The sequence below is a fragment of the Paramisgurnus dabryanus genome, chromosome 14, assembly GCF_030506205.2.
Source record: "Paramisgurnus dabryanus chromosome 14, PD_genome_1.1, whole genome shotgun sequence".
In the NCBI taxonomy this organism is placed as follows: Eukaryota; Metazoa; Chordata; class Actinopteri; order Cypriniformes; family Cobitidae; genus Paramisgurnus; species Paramisgurnus dabryanus.
Window position 1 is genome coordinate 4,873,555 of NC_133350.1, and position 27,127 is coordinate 4,900,681.

The following is a 27,127-nucleotide window of genomic DNA, read 5'->3' on the forward strand; positions in this document are numbered from 1 at the left end:
AGTTGACTTCTCTGGAGCAATAAAAAGTTGGCGATCTCAAGCTCCAAAATGATGATAAAAGCATCATTATTGTTCCATAAAAGATAATATTGTATGAAGATCTGAAGAAAATCAACTACAGATATTTAACAGTGTTTTGGTAAACTGTTTTTTTAGGGAAACGACCAAGGAAATAACTAAGAGTAATGTTGGCCACAGTTCTATCCAGAATCATTTAGTTCTGTCTTGAACAACAGGCACATGGAAAATAGAAGAAAAGCTGTGAGAAAAGAATGCTTTTTTAATTAGTTCAAGACCGTTTGATGAAATGGAGGTCTTGGACCGGCTTGACTTTCTCCCCCAGCCCTGTCAAAACTTTGTCAAAATCCTTGTCAAAGTCCTTGTTAAGCAGCAACTAATTTTGGAAATTATGTCAGCTGTTAAGTGAAGAGTAAAACCTCAGGGGGAGGCTGAATTGTTAAGGGTGGGTTGGCCATAGGCTTCTTGAGCTTTGAGGTCAGGGTGCGAAGAGCTTTTAAGGTGAAGAAAAAGGCTTTCCTTCTTGGACAAGGTCAAGACTTTGACTCACTTCTGTGGTTGGTATTTTGCTTGTTTAGTGTTGAAAGCCTGTGGCTTGATCACAGGCAAGTTGGCTGGAAACCACAATAGAGTCATCTGGAGTCACTTTAGGCCAAGTAGTGAAGTCCCTGGTGCATGTATCCTTCATGCTTTAGTGTGCACAGTATATACTTGTAAACTTTACAAGACGTCTCTTTCACTCAATCAAAGGGTCGTCCATATAATCTGATTATCTTAGGTCTGTAATGTTCATGGGATGAAATTTTTATGCGTTTTACAATATGGGCTGACATTACTGCACTAATTATCATGAGGTCAGCTAAAAGTAAATTCTCCGTAGGGGTTAAGATTATGTTGCTGCTGTATAGCTCAGTGGTAGAGCATTGCATTAGCGTCTGCCAAATGCGTAAATGTTAAATGTTTCTGAACAAACACCTTAGCCCGAATTTTTGTAAGGTGTTACACAGGTACCATCTCAAATATCTCAAACTATGTTGCTTGTAACAAAATTCTGCCCCATTACATTTCAAAGTGTTTCACTTAGAAAACGGAAAATGAATTATTAATTATATTGACGTATAAAGCCATGAGGGTTTTTCTCCTACACTGTAGAAAAACTTTGCTGCCTTAATTTTTTTTTGTTAAATCAACAAATATTTGCAAGTCATGTCAACAAAGATGAGTTGTCACAACTTATAAAATATAGTTGAGAAAAGTCAACTAACTTTTATAAGTTATAACAACTCAAATGTAGTTATAACAATTCATCTCTAGTCAAGATAAATAATAGTAAGTTGAAATGACTTGTAAATCCGAGTTGATTCAACAAAAATTTTTAAGGCAGCAAAGTATTTTTTACAGTGTAGGGTTTTTTTCAACCCCTGGGGAGTCAGCTGACATTGGCTTAACTTTAGGGCTGCAGCTATCGATTCTTTTTGTAATCGATTAATCTAGCACTGAATCGATCGATTAATCGAGTAATCAGGTAACATTTTTGTGTGTGTTTTTAAACAACCAAAACAAATAATGCATAACGAAAATGACGTGCCGATAAAATGTTCAAGCATTTGGCTTTTATTTAAAAAAAAACAGAGGTATTGACATTTGGCTCCAAAAAATAAGCCTATTTATTTAAATTTTTACCCATTTAGTGTTTATAAGTGACAGTGCCAACAATTAAGCACTTTAATTTACTAATACGCCAACAGGTTTCATGCTGTAATCTAGCCCTGACATCAAAGTCACTAGTACACGCACAAGATGTGCATGAAACACAGAATTGATTCAAAATCGATTCTGAATCGATTTCAGAGGTATTTTTAATGGGACATGCGATTAATCGTTGCAGCCCTAGACTGCATAGCAATCCTTAACTATTTCCATCACTTTAGCAACCACATACCAATGCACGGCAACGACTCACAACAACCTTAACAACATTATTGTATCCACCGAGAACACCATAGCAACTACATATTAACGCCCTGGCAACCACCCATAATGCGCTACAATTGTGGCTGTGACTTTTGCACTTTTGCATAAGAAAAATGAAAAATGTTGAGCAAACAAAACAAAATAGTTATATTGTTATTGTCAAGTCAGCGTGTTTATTGTTTAATTCCACCAAACTGCGCTTAGTTTCTTTCTCCATGTCTAGCATGAGGGGAAACATTGAATTATGCTAATGATGGTTCCAATTTATGCCGCCTGAGGACAGAAAAGAGGCAGCACAGCAAGAAATGAATAAGTGTGTAAACATCAAAGTGTATCACCTGTTCTTCGTCTCAATTTCAGGTATATTATGTATTAATGCATTTTCTTACAAAGCAAGAAATGGGGGGAGGAAAAGACTAAAAAAAACAGAGACCAGAATCACTTGGCACAGTCTGACAGGGGCACCAGAAAACTCAGCCTGATGCCAGTCTACTAAATTGAGTGCCAAAGCCGTTTGGCTGAATAGCAAAAGAATGTTACCCTCTTCCCTACCTCATTTTTTCTCTTTTCTGTAATCTCCCTTCTTAAAAAAAGCATAGCTGGTCACAAACATATGTTGCATTTTACATGCCAGTGTTTCGGCAATTCTGTAAACCCTTTCTTTTCATTTTCCTTTCTTTCAGTGGGAAGAAGTGAGTGGCTACGATGAAAACATGAACACTATTCGCACCTATCAGGTGTGTAACGTATTCGACTCCAACCAAAACAACTGGGTGCGCACCAAGTACATCCGGCGAAGGGGGGCGCAGCGCATTCACGTGGAGATGAAATTTTCAGTGCGTGACTGTAGCAGCATCCCAAGGGTGCCGGGTTCATGCAAAGAAACTTTCAACCTCTATTACTACGAATCGGATGCTGACGCGGCCACCAAAGTCTTCCCTCCTTGGATGGAAAACCCTTGGATAAAGGTGGACACCATTGCGGCCGACGAGAGCTTCTCGCAAGTGGACCTGGGCGGACGGGTGATGAAGATTAACACAGAGGTTCGCAGTTTTGGCCCTGTCTCACGCAACGGTTTCTACCTAGCTTTCCAGGACTACGGCGGGTGCATGTCGCTGATCGCCGTGCGAGTGTTCTACCGGAAGTGCCCTCGCACGATACGGAACGGAGCGATATTTCAGGAGACTCTCTCAGGGGCGGAGAGCACCTCACTGGTGGTAGCGAGAGGAGTGTGCATCCCTAACGCAGAGGAGGTTGATGTTCCCATTAAACTGTACTGTAATGGAGATGGAGAGTGGATGGTTCCTATTGGCCGCTGTATGTGTAAAGCTGGTCACGAGGCTGTGGACAATGGGACTGTTTGCAGAGGTAAGCTCTCTTTTTTTGCTAATGTGTAGCAGTCTCTTGTGCTTGCTGATGACCCAGAATGCAAAAAGAGACACTGGGTTTCATTTAGAGCTATGTGTATAAACAAACTTGTGTTTAAAATCTGCATGTTAATGCTTTTAGAAATCACACTTCCATTTCAAGTTTTATTTATCATGTATATCCATACACAGTATGATTGTACAACACTTGTCCCACAGTATGCAAAATAATTATATATACACTAAAAAGATAAAAAGAGAAATATGTGAATGAGAAACCCCCCTTATAATAATTTGAAAAACAGACTAGAATAAGGTTAAGAAATTAATTACATTATTGCACCATTAAGACACATGGGACATTCCAGAAGCTATTCTTTCATGTTGGTCTTTGGATCTACCATTAGGAAAAACTTACTGCCAAAAAATCCTCTAAAGTACAGGCATTAATCAGTCCTCATGTTTTTAACTTTTTTATTGTTTTGTAAAGAGACCTGAAAGCTATGTGCATTTTCCTACCAGCTCATTTTTTAAGAGTGCTGGAGCTCAAGAAATGGCCCACTATTGATGTTGTGGTTTCGCTGCGCTGTCCGAAGCAACTCAGACACATTGATGTGGCTAGCACGGCTGCTTTTCCCCTCACGGTATCCCAGTGCAGTGCTGATGTAAACTGGCCCTTTCTCAGCATGTGAACATATTGATCGTTTTTACCAGAGTCCCAGCGCTCCTTGTGCCTCACCTGTAATTCAACTCGCTCTGCAGCAGGAGCTCTCGTTTCGCCCGACGGCGGGTCCTGTTCCCACGGCAACGCCAGCCTGCAGACAGGCTCCATGCTGACACAGACGACACAATAAAACGCCCACCTGTGTGTCAGACACCCCCCTCCCCTTCTTTTTTACAAACGCACCCAGTCGCACAGACAGACACGCACACACACGTGCAGCCTCTTCGTAAGCCTGGCTGTAATTACCTTACCGGCTCCCCGTCTAGGCCAGGATGAGCTGTGATAATAGCCGCTCATCGCAGACACTCCTGGGGCGGCGCTGCGCCGATAGGCATTCAATGACATTTAATGAGGAGGGTCACAATACTCCCTTTGGAGCACCTGTCGATAACAAAAAACACGTAGATCTCCAAATTGAAGAGCCTTTGTAATTATGCACATTTGGTTGTTTTTGACCTACCTGTAATTTACTAGATGCTATGAATTTGAATATCCCCAGGGTCTGCTTGTCCGAGGTGTCTCTGTAAAACAGCTGGAATAGGTGCTTATACAGTATCATTTTTCCAGTTTTGCTGTTTATTAGGTGCTGAATAACATCAATGAGGAGTTATAAATAAGATTGGATCAGCACTCTGTTACTTCAGAAACAGGGTTCCTTGAAATCCTTGAAAGTTTGTAAATTTTTCAAGGCCCCTAGGAAGTTTTTTAAAATATACATACATAGATACAGATCATTTAAAGTGCTTGAATCTATTTTATGCGAGAAGTTTTCTGGGAAAAATCCATATTATTCCCTGTTTAGTGTAGGATAATATCATAAAAATTCTAGACTTTTTAAGCACATATGCTAAACTGTTTGCTTTAAATGCTTATATCTTCTGTACGCGAATGTTGATTCATATCAAAATGCTTTTTTGGCATAGTTGTGTTTGACACATGAAAACATCTCTGGTTATGTATGTAACTGTTGTTCCCTGAGAGGGGAACGAGACGCTGCGTCTCCCTTGCCATACTTCCTGCATCCCTGTGACGCCATCTTCTTCAATATTTCAGACAGCAATATACTTCCTGGCTCCCGCGTCAACCTGTCTTTGTCGTTAAGCCTCACCATTGGTTGAATTTGATATACACATTCAGACGCACTTACCCCTGGAGGCGTCCCCAAAGTGTCCCTAGAAGTGACGCAGCGCAAGTTCCTTCGAAAGTGAACTCTTACAATTTATCTTAAAAGGTAACACGATGTAACCTTGCTCTGACCTGAAATGTGTCCCCACATTTAGTCCTTCAATTTGAGGGTATTAGACCTGGAAAGTCCTTGAAAGGTCCTTGAATTTGAAGTTAACTAAGGTGTGGGAACCCTGAGAAACCTACTTAATTTTATGCATTGTTACATTCAGAAATAAGTCAAAATTCATTATACAATGCAACTCAAGCACTCACTGCATTCTCAACATGGCAGGTATTAGCATAAACCAGCATAAATTTGCGTTTTATTTAGCTTTGTTTTCCATTTGCAAACTGTCGCAATTAAAAGGCACCCTGTTGACCATAACACATTGACTATGTTTATGTGTCATTTTGCATTATCCATTGCACTTTTCTTTATTGAGAGACTATGGCAGAGTCTGGCCTCTATTGCTCGCTGTCAGTGGATGTCTGTCATCATTGCTTTATTGACAGTTCTGTTCTCCTTACATTTACTTCAGGGAATGGAAGAAGAAATGTCCGAGTGTGCCAAGGTGGCACATAAACTCACTGTTTTTAATAAAGACATTCAATAGTCAAGAGATGCTTGGCCAAAGCAGAAAGGAGAAAAACGTCAGAAGGAATGCATAATAAGAAACTATATAAAATCATTAAAGATGAAAAAGTTTATTGATGGTGGTTGCCTCTATTATACATAAGCAGTTTTGATCGAGGTCTGCCTTCAATTCATCCAACCATTTATCTGTGTGGCAGAGGAAAGCCGATACTGCCGCGTGAGACAATGTCAGGACTGTGGTCAGCGGTCGGGGATGGGTTGATGCAAGAAAGAGGGGCTTTTCAAGTGCCCAGAGTTGGGCGTAATGAATTGATTTGTGAAATATGTTTGCGCCGGGATGCCGCGGTGTCCCCTTACGTACTAGGTTGTAGGAGGTCAGGAAGAAATCATACGATCCGCAGATGAAAGACATCTTGCACAGCCACTTTCGCAACCCCACTAACAGTTTCTCAAACACCTCGCTATGACAGAGCATGTAATTACGCATGTTTCAATTAAGTCTTCGCCAATGCTTTCAACAGATAATTATTCATCGACGCGATGTCTGTCAAAATATTGACGACATACCAATTTGTTTATGTTCGTGATGACTTCGGCTTCTTGTCAGTGAATTCAGATTGTTTTACTAGGCTAACAATATTAAATTTCCTCCCAGGGAGGCACTGGAAGTAAATGAAGCGAGCCAGGTTTCTTTAGCAGAAATGCCCTTTATAAAGATCTAATTTCTTTTCGAGCTGCATGAGACCGGGACCCTCTGGAGACACTCGGGATCTTGTTCACAGAATGTGTTCGTTTGAAATAGAAGCAGAACGCTTAGCAGGGCATAATGGGAGACATGTTCATGGGCTTTAGCTCCCTAATATTTTTTACTTTCCATATTGTAATCTGATCATTCATTTCTACAGAACACTCATTTAAAAGTACAAACCATGTGAATATTACAAACTAAAGCGGACAGAAAACACATTGAATATATTGTACAACAATGCATGCCCAGCAAACATACATAGTCTATAGATAAACACAAACATATGCAGCATAACTTCAGCAAATCACTCTTTTAGTTTGACAACTTGCTGAAAGTCTTCGAAGATACATAGCAGCGAAGACAAAGTGCTGCACTTGCTGACTGAGGTACTGCAGACCCTCCACCTGTTGAGTAGTTTCATGCGCTGGAGTCCGAAAGGAACAGCCAGGATTTTTTTCTGTCACAGTACTGTTAAGATACTGTGCAAGCAAATTTAACAGTAAACTCGCATGCTCAGGAATGTAGTCGTGCACTCCAGATCCATAACAATTTATGGCTCTGCAACGGTAAAACCAAAACTCTCAGAATGAAATATTTTTCTTTTCGTGAGTATTACATTGATGGCGTTCAGATTTTAGACATGTAATAAACAGGAAATCCCTCAAAGATGTTCATAGCAGAATGCTAAAGCAGATGATTCTGGTGCAGGAAAATACATAAATAATGTTATAACTCACGACTTTACTCCTTACCCATCGCAATTTTAGTCTTAATGTTGGTTAGAAACAGCTGAGTGATGGCACATTCATTGCCAGGAGATTACAGCGCTAGGCTTTGCAGTCTTAAACTAATTCCAGATAAAACAAGTTGAAGACAACCATGACCAGATGAAATAAGAGGCTGAGGAAAAGAGTAAAGGACAGTGGAAGGTACTGACAGTAAACAGGAACAGTAGTATCCCTCTGAATTCTTGGTCTTGGCCACCTTCCATCTGGACAAAGCTTTGGAGAAAAAACATCATGACGCAGAAACACCGCTGTTGCTTGCCTTATTTCCCATGGTCCAGCTGCTTTTAATGAAAGTTCTAATTGGCTAACAGCAAACGTAGGGCACAGTGATGCGTTTGGCCAGCCTTAATCCCAGAGGCTCAGTGCAAGACATTATAACTGAATAAACACTGTTCCCATCATCTTTTTGCATTATTAAATGAAAAGTGATGTGTCCAGAATACCACACAAGTGTAGAAATAAATGTTTGGTTAAAATCATTCACAAGACATATGTAATGTTACATAATTAAAAAAAAAACTTTTTTAAATAAAGTCAATAATTTTAAAATAACACATGAGATCTTTGAAAAAGTTGAGGTGAGAAGTGAGAATAAATTGAGAACAAATGGAAACTTTTGCTTACAATCTTACTGTAATTGTTTACCCACAGTTAATGTGCGACAAAAGGTTCTTAATATCAAAATGCCATTTAAGAACCATTTTGGTTCCTCAAAAAAAAAAAAAACATTCAGACAAAGGTTCTTAAAATAACCATTTCTTTTTTTAACCTTTTATAGTCCAAATAACCACTTCAAATGATAAAGATTCTTTATATATTCTTAAATGGTCAAAATATGTACCACAGCTTTCACTGGGGCAGTACCCTTTAAAAAGATCCTAAGATTTACCATTTGCACTGAGGTGTAAACGGACAGTTCATTGGGATACGATACAATATCGGTTATCTCCGCCAGCGATGTGATATTTGCCAATACATTGAACATTTCTTTGATGCAATTACAATTCGATTCATTTAATTTATTGATTGATACTTTAATATTTGCGTGCCTAGTTAAGCAGTTACATTTTTAATAACTCACGTATGCATCCAAAATATATAACATGAACATTTAATTAAACTCTTAGAAAATGGCACAATCTCTGTCCCAATTGGGACATTCATAACAACAAACTAAGAAAAAATACACTTTAATAAATAGTGAGGGAAAAAATGTCACATAAAATCAAGCTTATGATGGCAATAGTCTTAAGTCTTTAGTGTTTCAGCTGGTGCTGGCAAAGGTTTTCTGCCAATCTGTTTGTCTAATCCATTTTCCAAAAACAATATATTACCACACCCACGATCTCCGAGATGCACTTGACGGCCTTTTGTGCAGCAAATTTTTTTTGGGATGACCTTGTTAAGGTGGTAGGGTATCCCAGCTTAGGTGGGCCGCCCCAACTGAAAAGTGCTGTGGGAAACCCTGCGAGTTCAGACTGCACGATACTAGCCCTGATTTTGACTCGCCAACAGGTTTTGAAAAATTTGCCACAAATTCCCGAAATCACAGGCAAATCGGTGCTCATGCACGCGGGGTGACAATCACACAGTGTGAATTATCAAAACGCGATCTGAGAGAATCGCTGACGAGTCGCCGACACCCGTGAGAAATCTGGCATGCTAAATATCTGGACCTGTCGGCGATTCAAAATCATGGCAAATGAAATGTGTTCTGATTGAAAATAACATTGGCGATGACCTACAACCAATGACAGAGCAACATACAGGGCAGCTGGAAGTTCAAGGAGGAGTTATGAAGGTACAGCCCATAATATCAGCAAGCATGGATTTGGTTAAGAAAAGGGCTTCTTTTTTTTTTATTTTTATTTTCGCTACAAATGAGCGAACATGCCGTTTGTATGGCAAACTTCTTGCGGGCTACCATTTTTAATGATAATGCGCAGTATCACGTGCGACCTCGCATTGTGTCCTTGTCACTTCTTGCGTGCGTTTGGCTGTGAGATGTAGTTTGCGGACCGGGACAAAGTTTTTGGCGTTTCTTCATATGGTAAAGTCATGCCGTGTGAAACCCCTTGTCACCGATCCATTGTGCAGTGTTAAGAAAAAAAGAAGGGACTGAACGCTACCCCAGATGCAGTCATGCAGTATGAAAAGATCTGTGACCCGACTACTTTGGAAATCGTGCCATCTGAACTCTGCATTACTGATGCTAGAATACATTTAGGTTACTTACCTTGCTCTATTGGAAACTCAACAAAACTTAAAACACATTTACATCAAATTTTATTATGATTATTGTGCAGCTATAGTGCTTATTCTGTCCCAAGCCGACAGTAAATTAAAAATGCTTTTTGTCCAAAAAAGTGTTTGAGCACGAGCTGATATAATCTCATGTTTGTGGATTCTAATGATGTCTGACTGAAGTGGGCTCTTACCACAGCTGCCCTTCAACACTTGATCACACAATTTTCTGAATTATCTCATGCCGACGGGCACATACACGCATTTCAAATAACCACGCTCACAGTGTAACACAAACCTCTTGGCCTTCTTTTTATCCTTGTGAGCGCTTAGAGTTTGGCCGCTCTGCTGCCATTTTCATACAGTTTGAATCCACATGTGACTCATGGCACGTTTTTATGGCTGAACTACTAACTGCAATGCTCCTGCCAACCCTCAAGTCTGGGCTCTAATTGGGAAAGTAAAGAACATTAAGAAGTGAAATTAAATCCCCTTGAACTAAACTGTTCGCTCTAAAGGCCGACGTGGGTGCAAGAGTATGACAAACAACTCGGAGTGCCATTGGTGATGGTAGATACACAGCAAAGCCAACAATTCAAGTACTCACGACTCGTTGCTCTCAGCCATGTGGTTAGAAAATAAAGATTCCTTTGCTTTAGCCAAGGATTAGGAGCACAAGTACCATAGGAGTTGTCAACCTACGTACCAAGACCCATGGGAGTTCTGATATACTTTTATTTCGTATTGCTTAGCTGTACTGGAGATTTCAGGATTTTTCTCCCTTGTAGTCTCTTTCTTATCCTCTGAAGCAGAATGGATGTAACATTTCTGTAGCTAAAGTTATCTCCCACACACCCGTCCACATATTAAAGAGCGCTTGTCATATTCTTCTCAGCACATTCATCACTCTCTTGAAAGTGATAACGCCAGACTGAAACGACTGGGAATGGCCCAGAGCTTAGGGAACATGATGTGTTAACTTGTTCCACATGCATCTACGAGCAGCCAGTCATTAGCTCACATCTCCACTGGGATTGTACGTGTTGGCGGCCCATCCTCGGCAGCAGTAATCACTATTTTGTGGTGGCTCAGATCATTGGCCAGCTATAGGGGTTTCTCACGCATGTTATTCATTCTAGGAACATTGGAAGTTCTCAGGTCTCACCTATAGTAAAGAAAAAACATACAGTAAATGAGATCTATTCAGAATCTAAATTGTGTTTCCTGGATGACAATAAGAGTAAATGAAGAGAAAGGTTCGACTTTAGGTTACGTCTCTTGCTTCTCCGATTTTTTCCTTGAAAAATCGTTCACATGTGTGTTCTCTAGGGTTTCAGAGAAGATCTTAACAACGTCTCCAGCTGTTTGCTGATTTAGCAAGATGCCAAAATCTCCAATCAAAGGTTATTTTAGTATGAACTCTAACATTTTACATCTACTTCTTCCAAAACCAAATTATCTGGGGTTTGCATCTACATTGAGCTCCATATCATTTCTATACTGAATTTGAATAAGTGCAGTAAGTCTCATCTGCGTCTAGTTTTACTGTTTTCCTTGCCCGACTAGAAGCTTTTCTCATGTCTGTCTTTCTCAAAGGACACCTTGAGGGTTCTCAGATCTCACACACATATCTAAGCTCAAGGCAGACCAAAATCTAGGGGTTAAGAGCTATATGCTGATAAAATGCTTTCTTTCAGCATAACTAGGCCAAGGTGGAAAAGCAGTTCTAGGTTTGATCTCTTTAGACGTCAGAATGCGGATCCTTTTTTCCAATCATACGCGGGTTGCCAGAGTTCTCTTTCATCTCTTTTGATTCATGTTCTGACAGATGTGCCACTGGAAGGCCTGCACAAGATACAGTATCAGTTCTTCATGGGTCAGAGAAAGGAAAATGAGCATATGTCCGCTGAAGAGATATGAGCCTGCTAAATGCTAGCAAATATGAAACAAGGGACTGCAGAAAGGGAATCATGTTTTGCCACAAATACCATTCAATTCTGGTAGAGAAATCATCCTCAGGTTGCAGTACAGCTGTTGTGCCGTCTCTACAGCAACGAGTGATGGATAAATTCAATTGACATGCAAGCTAATACAAATTGCGATTCTTTAACCTTGAGTGACATTTGAGGTTAGTAGAGGACTAGGAATTTGTTACACTTCAAGCCTTTTCAGGAGGTTTTGATAGATGGCTCTCATTCCAGCGTAAGGTTAGGACAGCTATCTGTGTCACGCTGCGAATGTCTTTGCGGGGGGATTCCAGTTGTTCGCACTCTGTTGACCCCCGGCCATGCACAGAGGGGTGCAGACTACAAAGACTTTGGTTTTTCCCTTGTCAAATGACCTTACAAAGATCACTTATGAGATCTTCTTACAATGTATGTTAAGGTCTTCGGTTTTTCGGCATGATGCGCGCCAAATCGCAAGACTCGAGGGAACCGTACTTTCCAAAGAAAAGAAATTATATTTCGCATTAGGATTTATTATTAATATTATTCAGCACATTTTCCCCAAATTTCTCATCACTGTGATTCAAACTATATTAGTTACATTACATATACTTTATTGTATAATTTTACTTTGAAAATAATTTAACTTGGAAAGTACATTTGAGGAGTTTAGATGGAAACCCCCCCACCTGCGACCTACTCATCAAGTGTGCGCGCGTCCTTATTATTTCAGTTTGTATTCCACACACATACAGTACAGTCCGTCAGACATTTTTTCTCATAAATTAGTCTTTTTTAATGCTTAGGTTAAGTAATTTCACGGATTTGAAGCGAAGGTATTTGGTGAACGATATATTACTTGCCGAGAGCATTCAATTAATATAATTTTTAAGAGAGGTGGCGTTTAATGGCTTTTGCATCTCCACTTCATATTTGTAAACATCCTTAATTGTAATATTTCATTAATTTTGAATATAATGAATTTAATAATGAAAATAAACCACAAAAAATTACTTTGAGGTAAGACCCACAGATTCACAAATGCAAGACAAATGTCTCCTAGGCATGCCCATTTCCTTTACTTGCAGGGTGGTAATGGATTCTAAAATAAGAAACCGTTGGTGACAAAAGGTCTCTACATGATGTCTCCAGCCCCTGTCTCATGGTGATTAAAGATTAAACAAGAAAGTGGGTGAAGGGCAGAAGATAAGAGCATGTGCTTACCCCTTGACAGGATCATCGGTAATGGACGCCTCATAGTTGAGATGACATACTGTGCTAATATCAGCATTCAGCCCTCCAGACGATGCAGGTCTTTCCTTTTGAAGATTGCTCTCCAAAGAGCTATTTCCTTGAGCTTTTTTAGTTTAAAGTGTGCTATAAAAGCATTGGGAAAAGGAGACAGTGGAGAAAAATGGCCAAATATTGATAAATAAACAATACTCTACAAATTCTGACAACTGAGACATGATGCTATAAACAGCCCATGTTTTAGTGTGCAATAATGGCATAAACTCTTTTATTTAGTTGCTGCCAAACAGCCTATAGCGAAATAATGTTTGCTCTGGGATACGCTGATACTGTCACTGTGTTTATGTCTGGTAACATGCGGTCACCATCCAGTCACACATCTGCATGCAGCCCACTGCATGGTTCATCCAAACAATCAAAATTACACAGTCAATGTTGGTTTTGGGATTTACATCCGAGGAACTCCAGGGTTGCCTACAGAACTGCAATTTTAGTTTGAAATACATAAAAGCCTTCTCTGTCGAGTTTAGCGGGATATCTCTGAGAAACACACCTGCAGGGATTACTGTCAGATTACTCCATGATCAGCAGCCTGTGTTAAAGTTCTGTCCTTACACTTGAACTCTTCTCAGATTAGGTATCACAGGTAGAGAGGGGTTTTTCTATCATTTCAGGAATTAAAACTTCACAGTTGAGAATTTTTATGTGAAGTGTACTGTAATAACATTAGAAAAGTGTAAAACTTCTGTTCACTGTTTAGTTGCCCTCAAAATCAATGGTTCTTGCATCTGTCATAATCAATTGCGATGCAGCAAGTATGGATTTAACGGTACTGATTTGATATAAAAGGTACTGTAGGTCATATGGAAAGACTTATTAGTGAATCATGAACTATATTTAAGTTCTGCTTGTCACTCAAAGCTATCATATTCATGAATATCAGCTGACGTCACTCATATATCAAACTGGTCTTCCGCCATTTTGAGTACCTGAAGTGGTCGCAAAAGAACTAGAAGCTATGCCTTCAATATGTGGTGAGCATCAAAATCGCTATTTTTATAACACTAAGAAGGCGCGATACAACATGAAACTTTGCTCGAAGTATCACCTGGATCTCTACACATGAACCCAAGCATTGAGAACATTGTTTGTGTACACAGAGTTTACTAAAAAGAAAGGTTTTGAACAACTGACTTTGGCTGTTTTGGTGTCCGCTCTCCGCCATCTTGCCAGTCAAGATGTATCGATCTACGAATGCGACGTAAGGAGGGAGGAGAGTAAAGATGGATAGCTCCTAAAGCATAGTTTCATATAAATGCATGGATAATTTGTTGTTTTGTCGCAAGTGAAAAATAATATTGACCTTCTAGTTGAAAAAGGAGCCTCATATAAGATTCATTCATTCGCATTTGGAGATCGATTCTTAATGTCTGGCAAAGATGGCGAGAGGACACCAAAACAGCCGAAGTCAGTTGTTCAAAACCTTTATTTTTAGTAAACTCTGTGTACACAAACAATGTTCTCAATGCTCGCGTTCATGTGTAGAGATCCAGGGATACTTCGAGCAAAGTTTCATGTTGTGTCGAGCCTTCTTAGTGTTGTAAAAATAGTGGTAGTTCGGTAGCAGCGGACAGCGGTTGGAAGAATCAGGGATCGAGTAGGCATCACACCCTAACAATGATATAGGTGCGAAATGTTGTCTTTCGTAGCCATTTTACGTATCCGTAAAAATCATAGACAGTAAAATATAAGAAATCCGTAAATCGTAGCAAGCTAGCCAATGCTCGTCAGTAGCCTACTGGTACTCGGTAGGTCCTCAAGATGGCGGCAGGCAACTGGAATGACGTAAAAGGTCACATGACTGATATTCATGTATAGCTTTAGAAGATCTATTGCCTAAGTTAAACAGTAGAAAGAAACGCATGTAAGTTTGAAACAACACAAAGGCGATTAATTGATGACTCATGTAGTAACTTATATCATCTCTATATTTCCAAGAGACTTACTTATAATGTATCTTTTTTGGATCTTGTACTGAACTTGATGAAGTTATTGAGACATCAACCACTTTGCCTTCGGATAGAAAGTAATTTGATGAAAAACAGCCTTGTAAATTCTTTTGTTACGCAAGTTTAAGGATGTGAATTTTAGTTGCCCCAAGCGCTGCAAAGCAAATAAATTACATAATCTAATGAGCTATTCTTAGGCTCTAGAGCCTCACGATGAGAGATGGATATCTTCACAACACTCCCTGTACAATACTTTTGTTTAGGAAAAGGAGTTCATCTAGAGGATACCATGACATACTCACCTGCTGTTTGCTTGGAGATAGATTAATCTAAATATAAAGTGAATCACCTCACAACTCCATTTTGAGAATGGCTAAAGTCAATATACAACAACTAATTCAGATTTCAGTTTAAATGAATTCTTTAGTCAACACTTGCCAAGTTCAACATTCTGCGGACACTAAATTCATCCCTTCCTGACAAACTATTTGTTTCTCACTTGTCGGTGGTTTTATCTGGCACCCTCAACGTCTTCTAGAATAGCACTTGGTTTAATCACTGAAACTCTATGCGTTCGCCTACAGACACTGAGTTTTACATCTAAGAGATTTGCACTAATAAAGCCTTTTTAAGAGTTTATGAGCATCATAAAACAAGGTTTGCTTTGTGTACTTTGAGGCGGATTTTCTTATATCACACGAGACGCTAACATCCATGTTTGGTTCGAGAAAGAATGGCCAATAATGATTACTTATGTGTACGAACAAAATGAAATACAGAGCTGTGTGGTCTGCACAGCATGTCTCTGGAGTCTTATGAAGCACTGTGCATAATGAATAGTCTTATGTTCCTCGTAAACTAGCATTAAATACCAGGTAATCCCTCTTTAAGTTCCCTTGCAGAGTAATGCTTAAACACACTGCGCATAAATAAATGTAGGGTTTTTGTTTTCATTTTTATATTCTTAGCAGATTTTGGGCATTTAATGAATTGAAAAACAATTTCTCAGCCTCCTGGTGGACTACAGTTGGCAAACGGGACAGTGCACGCCGGATATTATGAAGAAAACAGACGACTCAATTTCTCACTGGCATTGTCTCAGCTTTCAGCTTTAGTGTCTTTAATATTCAGACCAGACTGAATCATTTGAATATACAGTATCTTTCTGTGAATCTGGGACAGTGGTGGATGGTTAACTGGCAACTCATTTCTCATGAAAGGGAACATTCCAAGACTAATACGATAATACCCGGTTTCTAATGATGGAAGAGAATGTGGGGTGGTAAGTGAGGCCTGGACGATCTCCAATTATGAATAGTGGCCTTGTGGATTGCGAGGTGCTTGGAAAGATTGTCAGTATATGGGACAGGAATTCTATAAGGAGGCCATGCGATGGTCGCGCTGACCTGAAAACATTCAACAGGTACCAGGATTGCTCTGAGGAAATAATCATTTTGCTTATGCAAAACAGCGAACATTATACTTGTGGTGGGAAAGAACCTGGATTCATACGAGGAAAAATACACTAAAATAAATGTGGATTGCGCTAGGAAGGTTAAACACATTCATGTTCGCTTACCAATATGGAGACGTTTCGGGTCAGTAACCCCAGCAGGAAGTGAGCGTATTATATCCCCTGTCATCCAATGTTGCCGACTCAAGGCCGCTGGCACTGTGGTGGTATTTGGCGAGGTTTGGGCAGGGCGAGGAGGCGCCTATACGTGCTAGTTGTCGATGCGGCTAGCTTTTCTCAAGTTTGTGCCAGCAGACTATGTGGTGGCACCACAGTGGCTCACCAAGCTGGCAGACATCTTCATGTAGAACGTGAGGAATAGATTAGAGCCTATTATTAATGACTTTCTTTGTTTCTTTGGCATTTTGCAGACTATGTACGGAAATACGGCTGTCGTAAAGGCTTTTTGGTTAAACCAAAGGAAAAGCTGGATAAGGAAAAACACTTCAGCTTGTTAGAGTAACCAACACATTGCTCTCAGAAGTGTTCATGTTGGTTTTGCACGCTAACACTCTTTCTCAGACTGCTGTTGACAGAATTACGATTTAACGATGTTGTTAAAACAAACAAAAAGATACATAAATATCTCAACGCCATCTTCCCCACTAAAGATTTCCTTTTCAAATGCTTCCGTTTGTATCCTGTCTTGAGCAGCCCACAAGCCGGGGCAGACTGCGCTTTATGTTGCTGTCCAGTCTAATAGATCCATGTGATGAATGGCTGTGCTGGCTCCAGGACAGCACATTAGCATTATTGACCAGCTCCCGGTGATCAAAGAGTCTCTCTATGCGCCCTCCATTCAGATCTTATTTAAACTGGCTGGCGTGTTGTGGTCTTATTCACAAGAAATGTGCATAATTGTTTTGAAATTTCCTAAATTCACAGCGTTAATGGTGCTCGGAGCGGCACGAGACATGGATGACTTTGACACCCTGAGTGGAATTTGGCACAATCGAAAGCAACAGGGGAGATTTTTCACTCTCAGTGGAAAGAAGTCTTTACTTCAGGAGACATTTGGAAGTCACATAAGTGCCAAATGAATGTGTAGCTCGTAAGGTCTTGATGATGTCACTTGCTCCCTATACAACTATGGCAGCTCCTCCTCATGACCCTGTTACCATAAATAGGATGTCACATATTGATTGGGGAAAGAGTTCCTTCATGACACATGTTTCACACAGTGACCTATTTTGCCAACAGATCACTTTACGTCAATCACACAAAAAGCCCACTGGCACATTGTATGATCGCACAGGAACAACAGTAAGCTCCTAAATGATTCCTTTAACAGCAGCGGACATGCCTTCTTTATGTAGTAATGGCTGTTTATGCTCGCCTAATCCCACTAATGAATACATTGTGGTCCCATGACAACACATGTTCACAGGTCCCTCCCTCTCCAACATCTTGCTGTGAAAGTTTTAGGTTCCGCTCACAGCAGTGTATCAGATGGCATCCAAGCATTCAGTTAGATTCTTTGCGTGCTGTGTGACAAAAGACTACAATAAGTATACAAGAATGTGTGCTGTAGATGTGTATGAACGTAAGGAATTCCTTCAGGTGCTTAGTAACAGTTGAAACGGCCGATGGGAATAAAATCAACAACAAACGATTTGTCTGACCTATCAAGATATATAAAAATCCTAATATCTGAAATATTTCTCCTAGACTTTATACTTACATTTATGCATTAGGTATCCTTAGGTATACATTTATTTTATATGTATACATATTTATCAATATTTGTGTTTCCTGGGGATCGAACCCTCAACCCTTTGCGCCTCTAAAACAATGCTATACCAGTTGAACTACAGGAACACTAGGGAATGACTTTCCAAAATCAACCAAGATATGGTAGATATGGGCGGCAGTGGCTCAGTGGTTCATGTAAGTTGTCTACAAATCGGAAGGTTGGTGGTTTAATCCCAGGTTCCATCTGACCAAGTGTTGAGGTATCCTTGAGCAAGACACCTAACCCCAGCTGTTCCCGACGAGCTGGATAGCGCCTTGCATGGCTGACACTGCCGTCGGTGTATGAATGAGTGAGTGAATGGGTGAATGTGAGGCAAAATTGTAAAGCGCTTTGGATGGCCATAGGTCTGTTAAAAGCGCTATATAAATGCAGTCCATTTACCATGTGTGCTTGTTCTAGCGTTTCACAAGTGTTTCTCAACTGTCTCTAACTGGAGTCAGATTTGCTAAAACACCAAAGTCTGTAACCAAAGCAAGAGAGCAATTCCAGCATTACTGTATGTGGCATTTGCAGTCAAATCTTGAACTATAAATTCTCAGAAAATGCATTTATTACAAATATTTTGAACCATCTGTTTATATTCTCCTAAACCCTTGATACTAGAGTTTAGACGTCAGAAAAATATTAGTCAATTTTCGAGTTTTCTATTTTAGATGAGGGAAACATTTTTCTTTCTTTATTTGTAGAGCACTTTTAACATGCAGTTAAAGATCTATACAATACAATACCATAAATAAAACATAATACAAACAATGACAATAAGAAACAAGACAAAGACCTTGGTCAACAAACTTCGGCTAGAGGTCATTAACAGTCAGCAAATATCTTTTGAGCTGAGAATTGAAAACTGGAAGAAAAGATGCAGTTCTAATATATAATGGCAAGTTATTCCATAGTGTCAGATCAGCGAAAAGCTTGATCACCTCTAGGGTGACGTCTCGATCTGGGCATAGAAAGGAGACCAATGTTACTAGACTAGAGTTACTAGAGTTCGTCAGATAGGTATATGGGCGCTAGATTATGAAGAGCTTAACTCTTTCCCCGACAGCGTTTTTTTTTTTTTTTTTAAGTTGCCAGCCAGCTCCAGCATTTTTCATGATTTTCACAAAAGTTGAATGCTTTACAGAAAATGTTCTTCAAAAACACAAAATTTCTTCAAAAACACAAAATTTGGAGCAAAAAGCTGAGATAATTCCATTTTTGTGAATCACTTTTGATAGAGATCAGATTCAGAATGATCCTCAAACATACACGGACATACAGCTGTTTGCCCTAGGGCAATACTTCCGGGTTTTATAAGTTGCGAAAGAGTGCCTGGTGGATAATAGCGGTATTGCGAAAAGCCGGAAATACTCGTAATTGACGAGTTAACTTGTCAATGGCGGGGAAAGAGTTAAAAAACAAAGGTTAAAGTTTTAAAAACAAATTCTAGAATGGTAGCCAGTTCAGGGCAGTCAAGTTTGGGCAGAATTTGTAATGGCATTATAGAAGATTTACTTAACATGTATGCGTTGGGGATGTAACAAAAAGGAAGTTCGTTTTTGGGAGATAACATACTTACATAGGAATTTTGTGAATTAAAAGTCACAAACCAGAAGCAATAATACCCATCAAATGGAGAAGGGACCGAGAAGGAACATACTTTTTTTTTTATGCACATTTATGAGGAAAAAACAGTGTTATGGACATGACATTTCTTTGTTATGGACATGACCGTTATAAAATTTGCACTTACTTAACTAAGGAAAAAAATGCTTTAAAAACTTTAACCAAGATTTTGCATAGTTATATCATCCACCAAATATTGACATCTGAGATATAAAAACTTTACTTTTCCTAATAATGTTGACATTTGCATGGAATTGCCCAAGAGATTTTAATGAGCTGAAACATTTTTTATCAGATTCCCAATAGATCAGAATATCTGAGCTATAAAAAAGTGCAATCTTAAAAAAAAATATAGACAAAAACTAATCAAGATTAAAATGTCATCTGTACAACATTTTTCTGCATATTTAAAATATGTTTTGTGTAAGAATTCACTTCCTATCATTCCAATTCAAATTCCAAAGCAGCATCTTGTAAAAACGACCCAGTTCTTAAAATCTGCATTTTGCCAAAACCCTGCTAGCTTTTGGAGATACAATATGTAAGTAATTTTCTTACCTGCGTCATCTGAGCTGCACTGGGATTTTTTTGACACACGTTCCATTAACACACCATTGGGTTTGCCAGAAACAAAGACTGCTGATACTGCATGAAGTCATTTACATGAGGTAAACACTGACCTGCCAACTAGCGGACTGGTAAAAATAAGTAGTCATGTAAGCAGACATTTGGCGATGTCTTCCAACAAGGCATCAAACATACGTGCCAATATAATTGTTTTGTCTTGGCTGTTATACTTAGAAAAATGAAGGAAAAGAAACTAGAATAAACATTAAAATTCCTTTGAAGCCTTAGATACACACAAGCCCAGGCATAGGTTCATTGCTAAGCTTTGTAAACATGTTTTTCGGTTTGCTGTTGGCTCACTGTATGAGCAGGGGAACATTTGTCAGAGAATTGTTCAAGGGAACATGAGAAAACTTAAATGTTTTGATTTACTTCTAGCCTGATAGTCCAACCTATCAGTATAATCTACTGTTATATTGGTTACGTTTGGCATGCAGTAGCGCATCACATCCAAACAATTACCTCTTCCTATTCACAGACATGCAACTAGAATCCATCCATCATCTCACTTTAGACTCTCAGTGCAGGCTTTTGTGGGCTGTGCCTGTCAGTTGACGCCCTGGTTCTGTTGATACGGAGTGCGTGGCCGGCCCTTACAAAGCTAAGTGCTTGCTAATTGAACCCATCTGGGCATGACCTGCACGTTGTGTTGATAAGCAGGTATTTGACCCATTGGGACCCCCGAGTTGTTTCAAGCTTACCTAAAATAGACTCACTTAAAATGTTTAGCTAAAAACACCACGTGCCTCTAACGATAGGCGCCTCCTTAATTGTTGCAGTTCAGTTTGGTGTCACTGGACCTTAAAAACAGCAGGTCCAGCCAAACGGAGACCGTGGATGTTGTCACAGACTGTAAAGCATGATGGAGGCCTTGCTGTTTATACACTTCTCGAGCATGCATGTGCTTCGACGTGGACCAGAGCCGCGCTTGGACGCAGATCACTCGCCATAGCTGAGATGAAACGTTCCACCCCAAATTAAATTCCGTCACACTTGTAGAAGTTCGCTGATGCAGTCTGCTGAAAGCATCCATTAAATCATCCACAAATGCGAATGCCTCCATTTGTGCATTTTTGCCTCATTTTGTTTCGCCTTTGTTTCCCTTCCACTTTACTGGCAAGCAGCCTCGTGAGTGGTAAGTTTTGGCAAGCTCCACGACCCGGCTGAGCAGCATCCAACTGTCTTTCTTACACCGGGGATCGAAACATCATTGGAAAGTGTGTCTGTCCAACCAGGCCTGACCGACCTTGTAGTCTAATCCTGTGAGCTGCAGAAACCTTAAACTAATCCAGCTAGTTTCTCAGTCTTACTCAGCCTCCAAGCCGAACCTCTGTGGGTTCCATTACACTTCATTTAGATTAAGCGACCTTCTGCGGTCACAATACAGGATTTTAAAATCAAATCATGCCAATGCGCGCATTTACTTGCATGTCGACGTGGCTGTGCATACAGGCACCAATGCATATGTGTTTTACTTGGCACAAGCTTAGTATTTACTCAACTGCTCTTCCTTATGCTTAAGTCCCTCAGGCGACCAATGAAGTGCAAAGAAATAAATATATATGTGAAAGTCATATATAAACACTCTCCTTTCACGCAGAGCATAGAAGTGACCTGCTCGCAAACTCAAATTACAGTAATGAGCTGTCACAGACCCAGTGTTGAGTTCTGCACCGGTCTGTGCGAATATGACAGGTACGTTGTTTTCGGAACGTCTGATTTGTGGCTCTGTGAGTTCAGTGTTTGCCTGATGATGGATTTGCAGTTTAGGTTGATTGACAGCTGGACCTGTCCTAATTGGCTCGCCTTAATCAGCCTCCTGAATTTTGAGGTGTCATTGGAATTCGTTGCCATGGTAACGCATTCATCACAAATCTGCAGTGGTGTTTTTGGACACAGGACGGGTAACATGTCTTGCTGGGAAGTCTTGATTTTGGGGCGTTCATTTCCATTGCATGATGTGCCTGTGTCTGAATCTGACGTGTGCAGTTTTGCTCCGTTTGCGCATTGCCAACGAAACTGGAAAAAGAAATGATATAATAAATATTATTATATAAAATGATATAAATGATTCATGAATACTGTCTCCACATAGGTTTGTCACCAATCCAAATAGCTTAAGTATAGTTGTTTGTGTGTATTAAAATGGGATCTAAAGGTGCACTGTGTAAATTTTGCAACTGCTTAGTCCACTGCTCACCCCTCGCTTTTGAAACACATAGATTAGCTACGGTAGCCGCCACCGGACAAACATGTCATCGTCGGAGACAAATTAGTAAAATAATTGTCCGTTAAGGGCTTCTGTAGAAAAATGGCGGCACAAAATGGCGACTTCCATGTAAGGGGACCCTTTATGTAGATGAAAAGGTCTCGTTCTAAGGTAATAAACACATAACAGTTCATTATGAAAGGTATTTATACACCCCTGATAATATAGTTTTGTATATTATTTTGCCTTTTTGTCAAGAGATCCTTCTAAAACTCACACACTGCACCTTTAAGAGAAAATATTTAAACATTCAATGCAGTGCTGTGTTCTTTATGCGTCTATAAAATTTAATAGTTAATTTCTCACGCTCAAAGATCCATGTTGTGGTAATAAATGCCGATCATTGTTTTAAGATGGGATTTTAAGCACACAATCGTGTGTGTGAAAATGCTACAGCACATCAGTCTTGTTGTGAGATATGGCCCCCAGACAACAGTAAACCAAACACACATTATCTTTTGAGGAAAAATTGTCCCATATTTCATTCCAACATGAACTGAATTTAAGAGGTCAGTCCATTCTTTCAGCGTGTGTGGTCTGAAAAAAATAAACTGCATGTAAGTGTCCTTTTGGGAATCATTGATTTGACCCAGAAACTAACTGAATCATTGTTTTAAGTTTTTTTTTTTACCTAGATCGACTCACTAACCCATACATTTTATAGCAGCTACACTTTATATATCTGATGCGGACATATTCCTTACATACATAAAATTGTTTTTTTTTAAATAAATCCCAATTCCTTGTACACGCTTTCCACCCAGCATGTATATAATGGCTTTCCCCATGCCATGAAGATGCCATTGTTCTCAAAGCCTGGTCAGCCAAAACAGACGAGCACGATGAATAGTAGTTTGGCACCCCATCACCATAGCAACAGAGGAGCATTGCTCATCTCCCCCCAAACACCTCGTGCTGGTCTGGCCCCTTCTCTACACAAGCAGAGCTGCTTAATTTCTCTGACCCCCAGGGTCTGCTTTTAACAGGCTCCATTGATTGGTACAAATGCGGGAGCGCAGAGCCGAACTCTGAGTCTCTGTAACAGGGTTAAGCAGACAGCAGTAAGGGGAAGACATTTGAGGAAGCGCAAAACACAGGCAAGTGCTTTTTTCTCTTGCTAAAACACATCATTTATAGGCTAATTAATAGAGGCAATGCACATAAAGCATATGCGCTCAAGGAGCGCAACCTCGATGATTGACACCTATAATGTATTCCACCCTAAATGGCCACCATTAAATCCTCCAGATGAATCCCTGCCGAACAATACGCACCCAGGAAATCGCAGGTGCGGATGCCTAAGGGAAGCAGGCAATAAATGCACGAATACGTTTCTGCTTGAAGCCACACAACATGAATTTAATGGCTTCATAGTCGACAACTCTCACTTCTGTCTATTTATATTTATTTCATTATCTTTTCTCTTAAAAAATATAGGTGCTTAAAACCTTTTATGGTTTCTCAAAGAACCTTTTAGTCGCCTTTTTTATAATCTGAAACCCCTTTTTTTCATTTAAAGGGACCATGGCATGAAAATCTGAGTTTTTCCATGTTTAAGTGCTATAATTGGGTTCCCAGTGCTTCTATCAATCTAGAAAATGTGAAAAAGATCAACCCAGTAACTCTGCAAGCACGTGAAAAATTATGTCATTGAAATTTGCCGCTCCTTATGATGTCATAAGGAGATCTTATTATAATAATACCTCCCCTTAACCTGCACTATCCAACCACGGCACAGCCATTTAGTGCAGAGAGAAAGAGAAAATAATTCACAGCACGATTGAGTTTCAATTGCAATTTCATCAGCTCATTTGCATTTTAATGGACACACCCAAAACGCCACAGTTTTGCTCGCACCTACAAAGTGTCAATTTTAACATGTTATAATAAATTATCTATATTGTATTTTGAGCTAAAACTTCACAGTTGTATTCTGGGGACACCAAAAATTTATTTTACATCTTAAAAAAGTCTCGTGACATGGCCCCTTTAGTGAAACTGAAAGGTTCTTTGGATGTTGTGCTTTAAAGAACCATTAAGACAGAAAAGGTTCTTCAATGGCATTTTAATTTTTAGAGAATTTTTCCTGAGCTATGAATGAGTCACCAATGTAATATTTGAATAATGTAATATTGATATAAACAAATAGTTTTACAGTCCACTTGTATGCTAGTGTGTCTGGAGGTATTAGGCAGCTGTTGTTCTTGCAGATTGAAGATATAATCGAGGTCAGACTCCCCAAAGCCTCATTAAACTTTTGCACAGAACTGATATAATCTTACATAAATACCCTCTTGGGAGAAGAGCAACAGGAATCGAGTATACTGCTCGCATGTATGTGTGCGTCCGCATCCCTGTTTATATCTGTAGGAAAGGGATCGCACAAGGAAAGCAACAGGATTGGACACCAGCTGCTTTCCCTGGATCTTCTGTAGCAGAGTCGCCCCCTCCTCTTCCTCTCCTGCTGTCTGCTCTGACAGGAAACACACAGCTCTTTTATGCCACTTGCCTATCATTCTACACCCCACCTTGAGGCCGCCACTGTCACTGGACTCTGCACACAGACATTCCCTGTCAATTAGACATTGCATCTGCTGAGCAACAATAGAGCCCTCTCGCTTCCTGTCTGTCTCACTGCCTGTCGGACGATTTCTTTGACTCGCTCTGTTTTCTCAATTCATTCTCTCTCTCTCTCTCACTTTCTCCATATTCCTGCTTCTCATCAAATGCCGACTCCCCACTTTGCAGCTATTATTTACCCGTCGTCATTTTAACGAAAGAGTTATTTGCGATTTAATTGATTTTTGTAGTTTAAGCATTAAGGTGAAAAGCATTGTTTTCTAAAAATAAATGCTGTCTTGACACTCTGTAAGGCACACTGACCAAAAGCTGCAAAATTAGCTTTGAAAATAAGCCAGAGCTTGACTGCCTTTCTTTGTTTGCCGTCTGTCTCTTCTTTAACCACACCTCTCCCCCACCAATTTTGATTTTTCTCTGAACACCTTGGTTTCCAGCAACCCCCCTCATCTCCTCCTGAATGAGGCATCTCACGCCTCTGACCAGAACATGGGATGCATGCGCAACCAGGGAGGGCCCTGCATGGCAACGGCTGGCTGCGGTTGCCCTGGCAACTGCCCGTCCTTGAAGAAAGGGCACGTTTGGAGTTTTGGGGCCAAGGTTCTGACAGGCGCAGTCAAAACTCATAAAGCGACCTACAACACTGATCCAGCACTGAATAATGAAACAATCCAAGGCCTCAAAATAACACATGATTCATTAGTCGGTATATTCACACCAGTATCCTAATAAGGGCCCTGGCCTTTGTGCCTCCAGTCACACTGGGCTACTTCATTATTACGTCGGGTAGTAGACACAAACAAGCATTGACGGGGAAGCCAAAAGAGATTCATTCCACATGCAACTGTGCATCAGTGGGCGCGGCTTGGTTTTTCCAAGGGTACAGGGAAGTGAATAGAGGGGCACAAAAGAGACTACTTTAGTCATCATCACATCTCTTTATTTTCCATCCAAAAGGAAAGGACAGGTGAAGAAAGAACCATCCTCTAGCCGCAAATTGTTGTGACATCGACTACACATAAACAGCATCCTTTGTTGCCTATTCAGTCCAATCACATTAGCTGAACATGTGCCCTATCAATAGATGATGAAAGCAGTCATACGCAATTCTTGTGTAGTTTGACCTTCTCAAAGATGGTCTCTGGGAACATCATTGTGGAGACTTTATCTCTTGTGATGTTGTACTGTATCTGGAATCCTGCAAGAAAGATTCAAACAGAGCTCAGAGTATTATTTTTTTATTGCAAGCTGAAGACATCTCTGCCTGAAATATTTCAGATATGAACATGCATGAGGTCGGGAATGTGTAGAATTCGGGAATGACAGGTGAACTCTGTAGGGTGTAGATTTTGTAAGCGTATAAATGTGTGTGTGTGTCTGTTGTGCTTCCTTATTTGGCCCCCTCTCTGACTGCTCTGTAAGTAACCCAAGACTTCCTACAGGACGTCCTCGCTGATTTCTGTCTCACTGGACAGCTTGCTGTGATTGACAATCCATCTTTAATGGAGATAAATGTGACTGCTGAGCTTTCCCTCCCCAACCATCTGCAGCAGACTTGAGTGAGGAAAATGAGTTTGTGTGTGATTGTGTGTGTGTGTGTGGCGCAGAGATTTCATCTACCTTCAGTCACACATTCTTTGTGACCTCTGTCGACCAGTCCGTCTGCACGAAATGATCCGTGTCTGTGTGTTTCTTAGCAGCCTTTTCAAAATCCTGTAATTCAGAGAGTATCTGTCTGTGCGACTCTGCAAGGAAATTGTGTTACAGTTACAGCTTTACAATTCGGTTCCTTTCATGTGATGTGTTTTCCTTTTACTAACACATAGATATTTGTGAACTGATGATTATCAGAATCCATCTTCCTCTCAAAAATAATACTTTGCCCATTGCAATTTTTTCAAATTATGGACAACAAGCAACGGAGCTCAGACAGTGAGCTATTATTAGAT

General features: G+C 40.0%; 1 protein-coding gene across 2 annotated transcripts in view; it reads left to right on the forward strand.

Moving 5' to 3' along the window:
- The window catches only part of ephb2b (eph receptor B2b), a 168,121-nt gene that overhangs the window by 71,424 nt on the left and 69,570 nt on the right, over positions 1–27,127 (forward strand). For both annotated transcript variants that reach the window (XM_065241175.2, XM_065241176.2), the window contains exon 3: positions 2,676–3,360. In XM_065241175.2, coding sequence (XP_065097247.1) covers positions 2,676–3,360 — 685 coding nt within the window. The remainder of the gene's footprint in view (positions 1–2,675; positions 3,361–27,127) is intronic.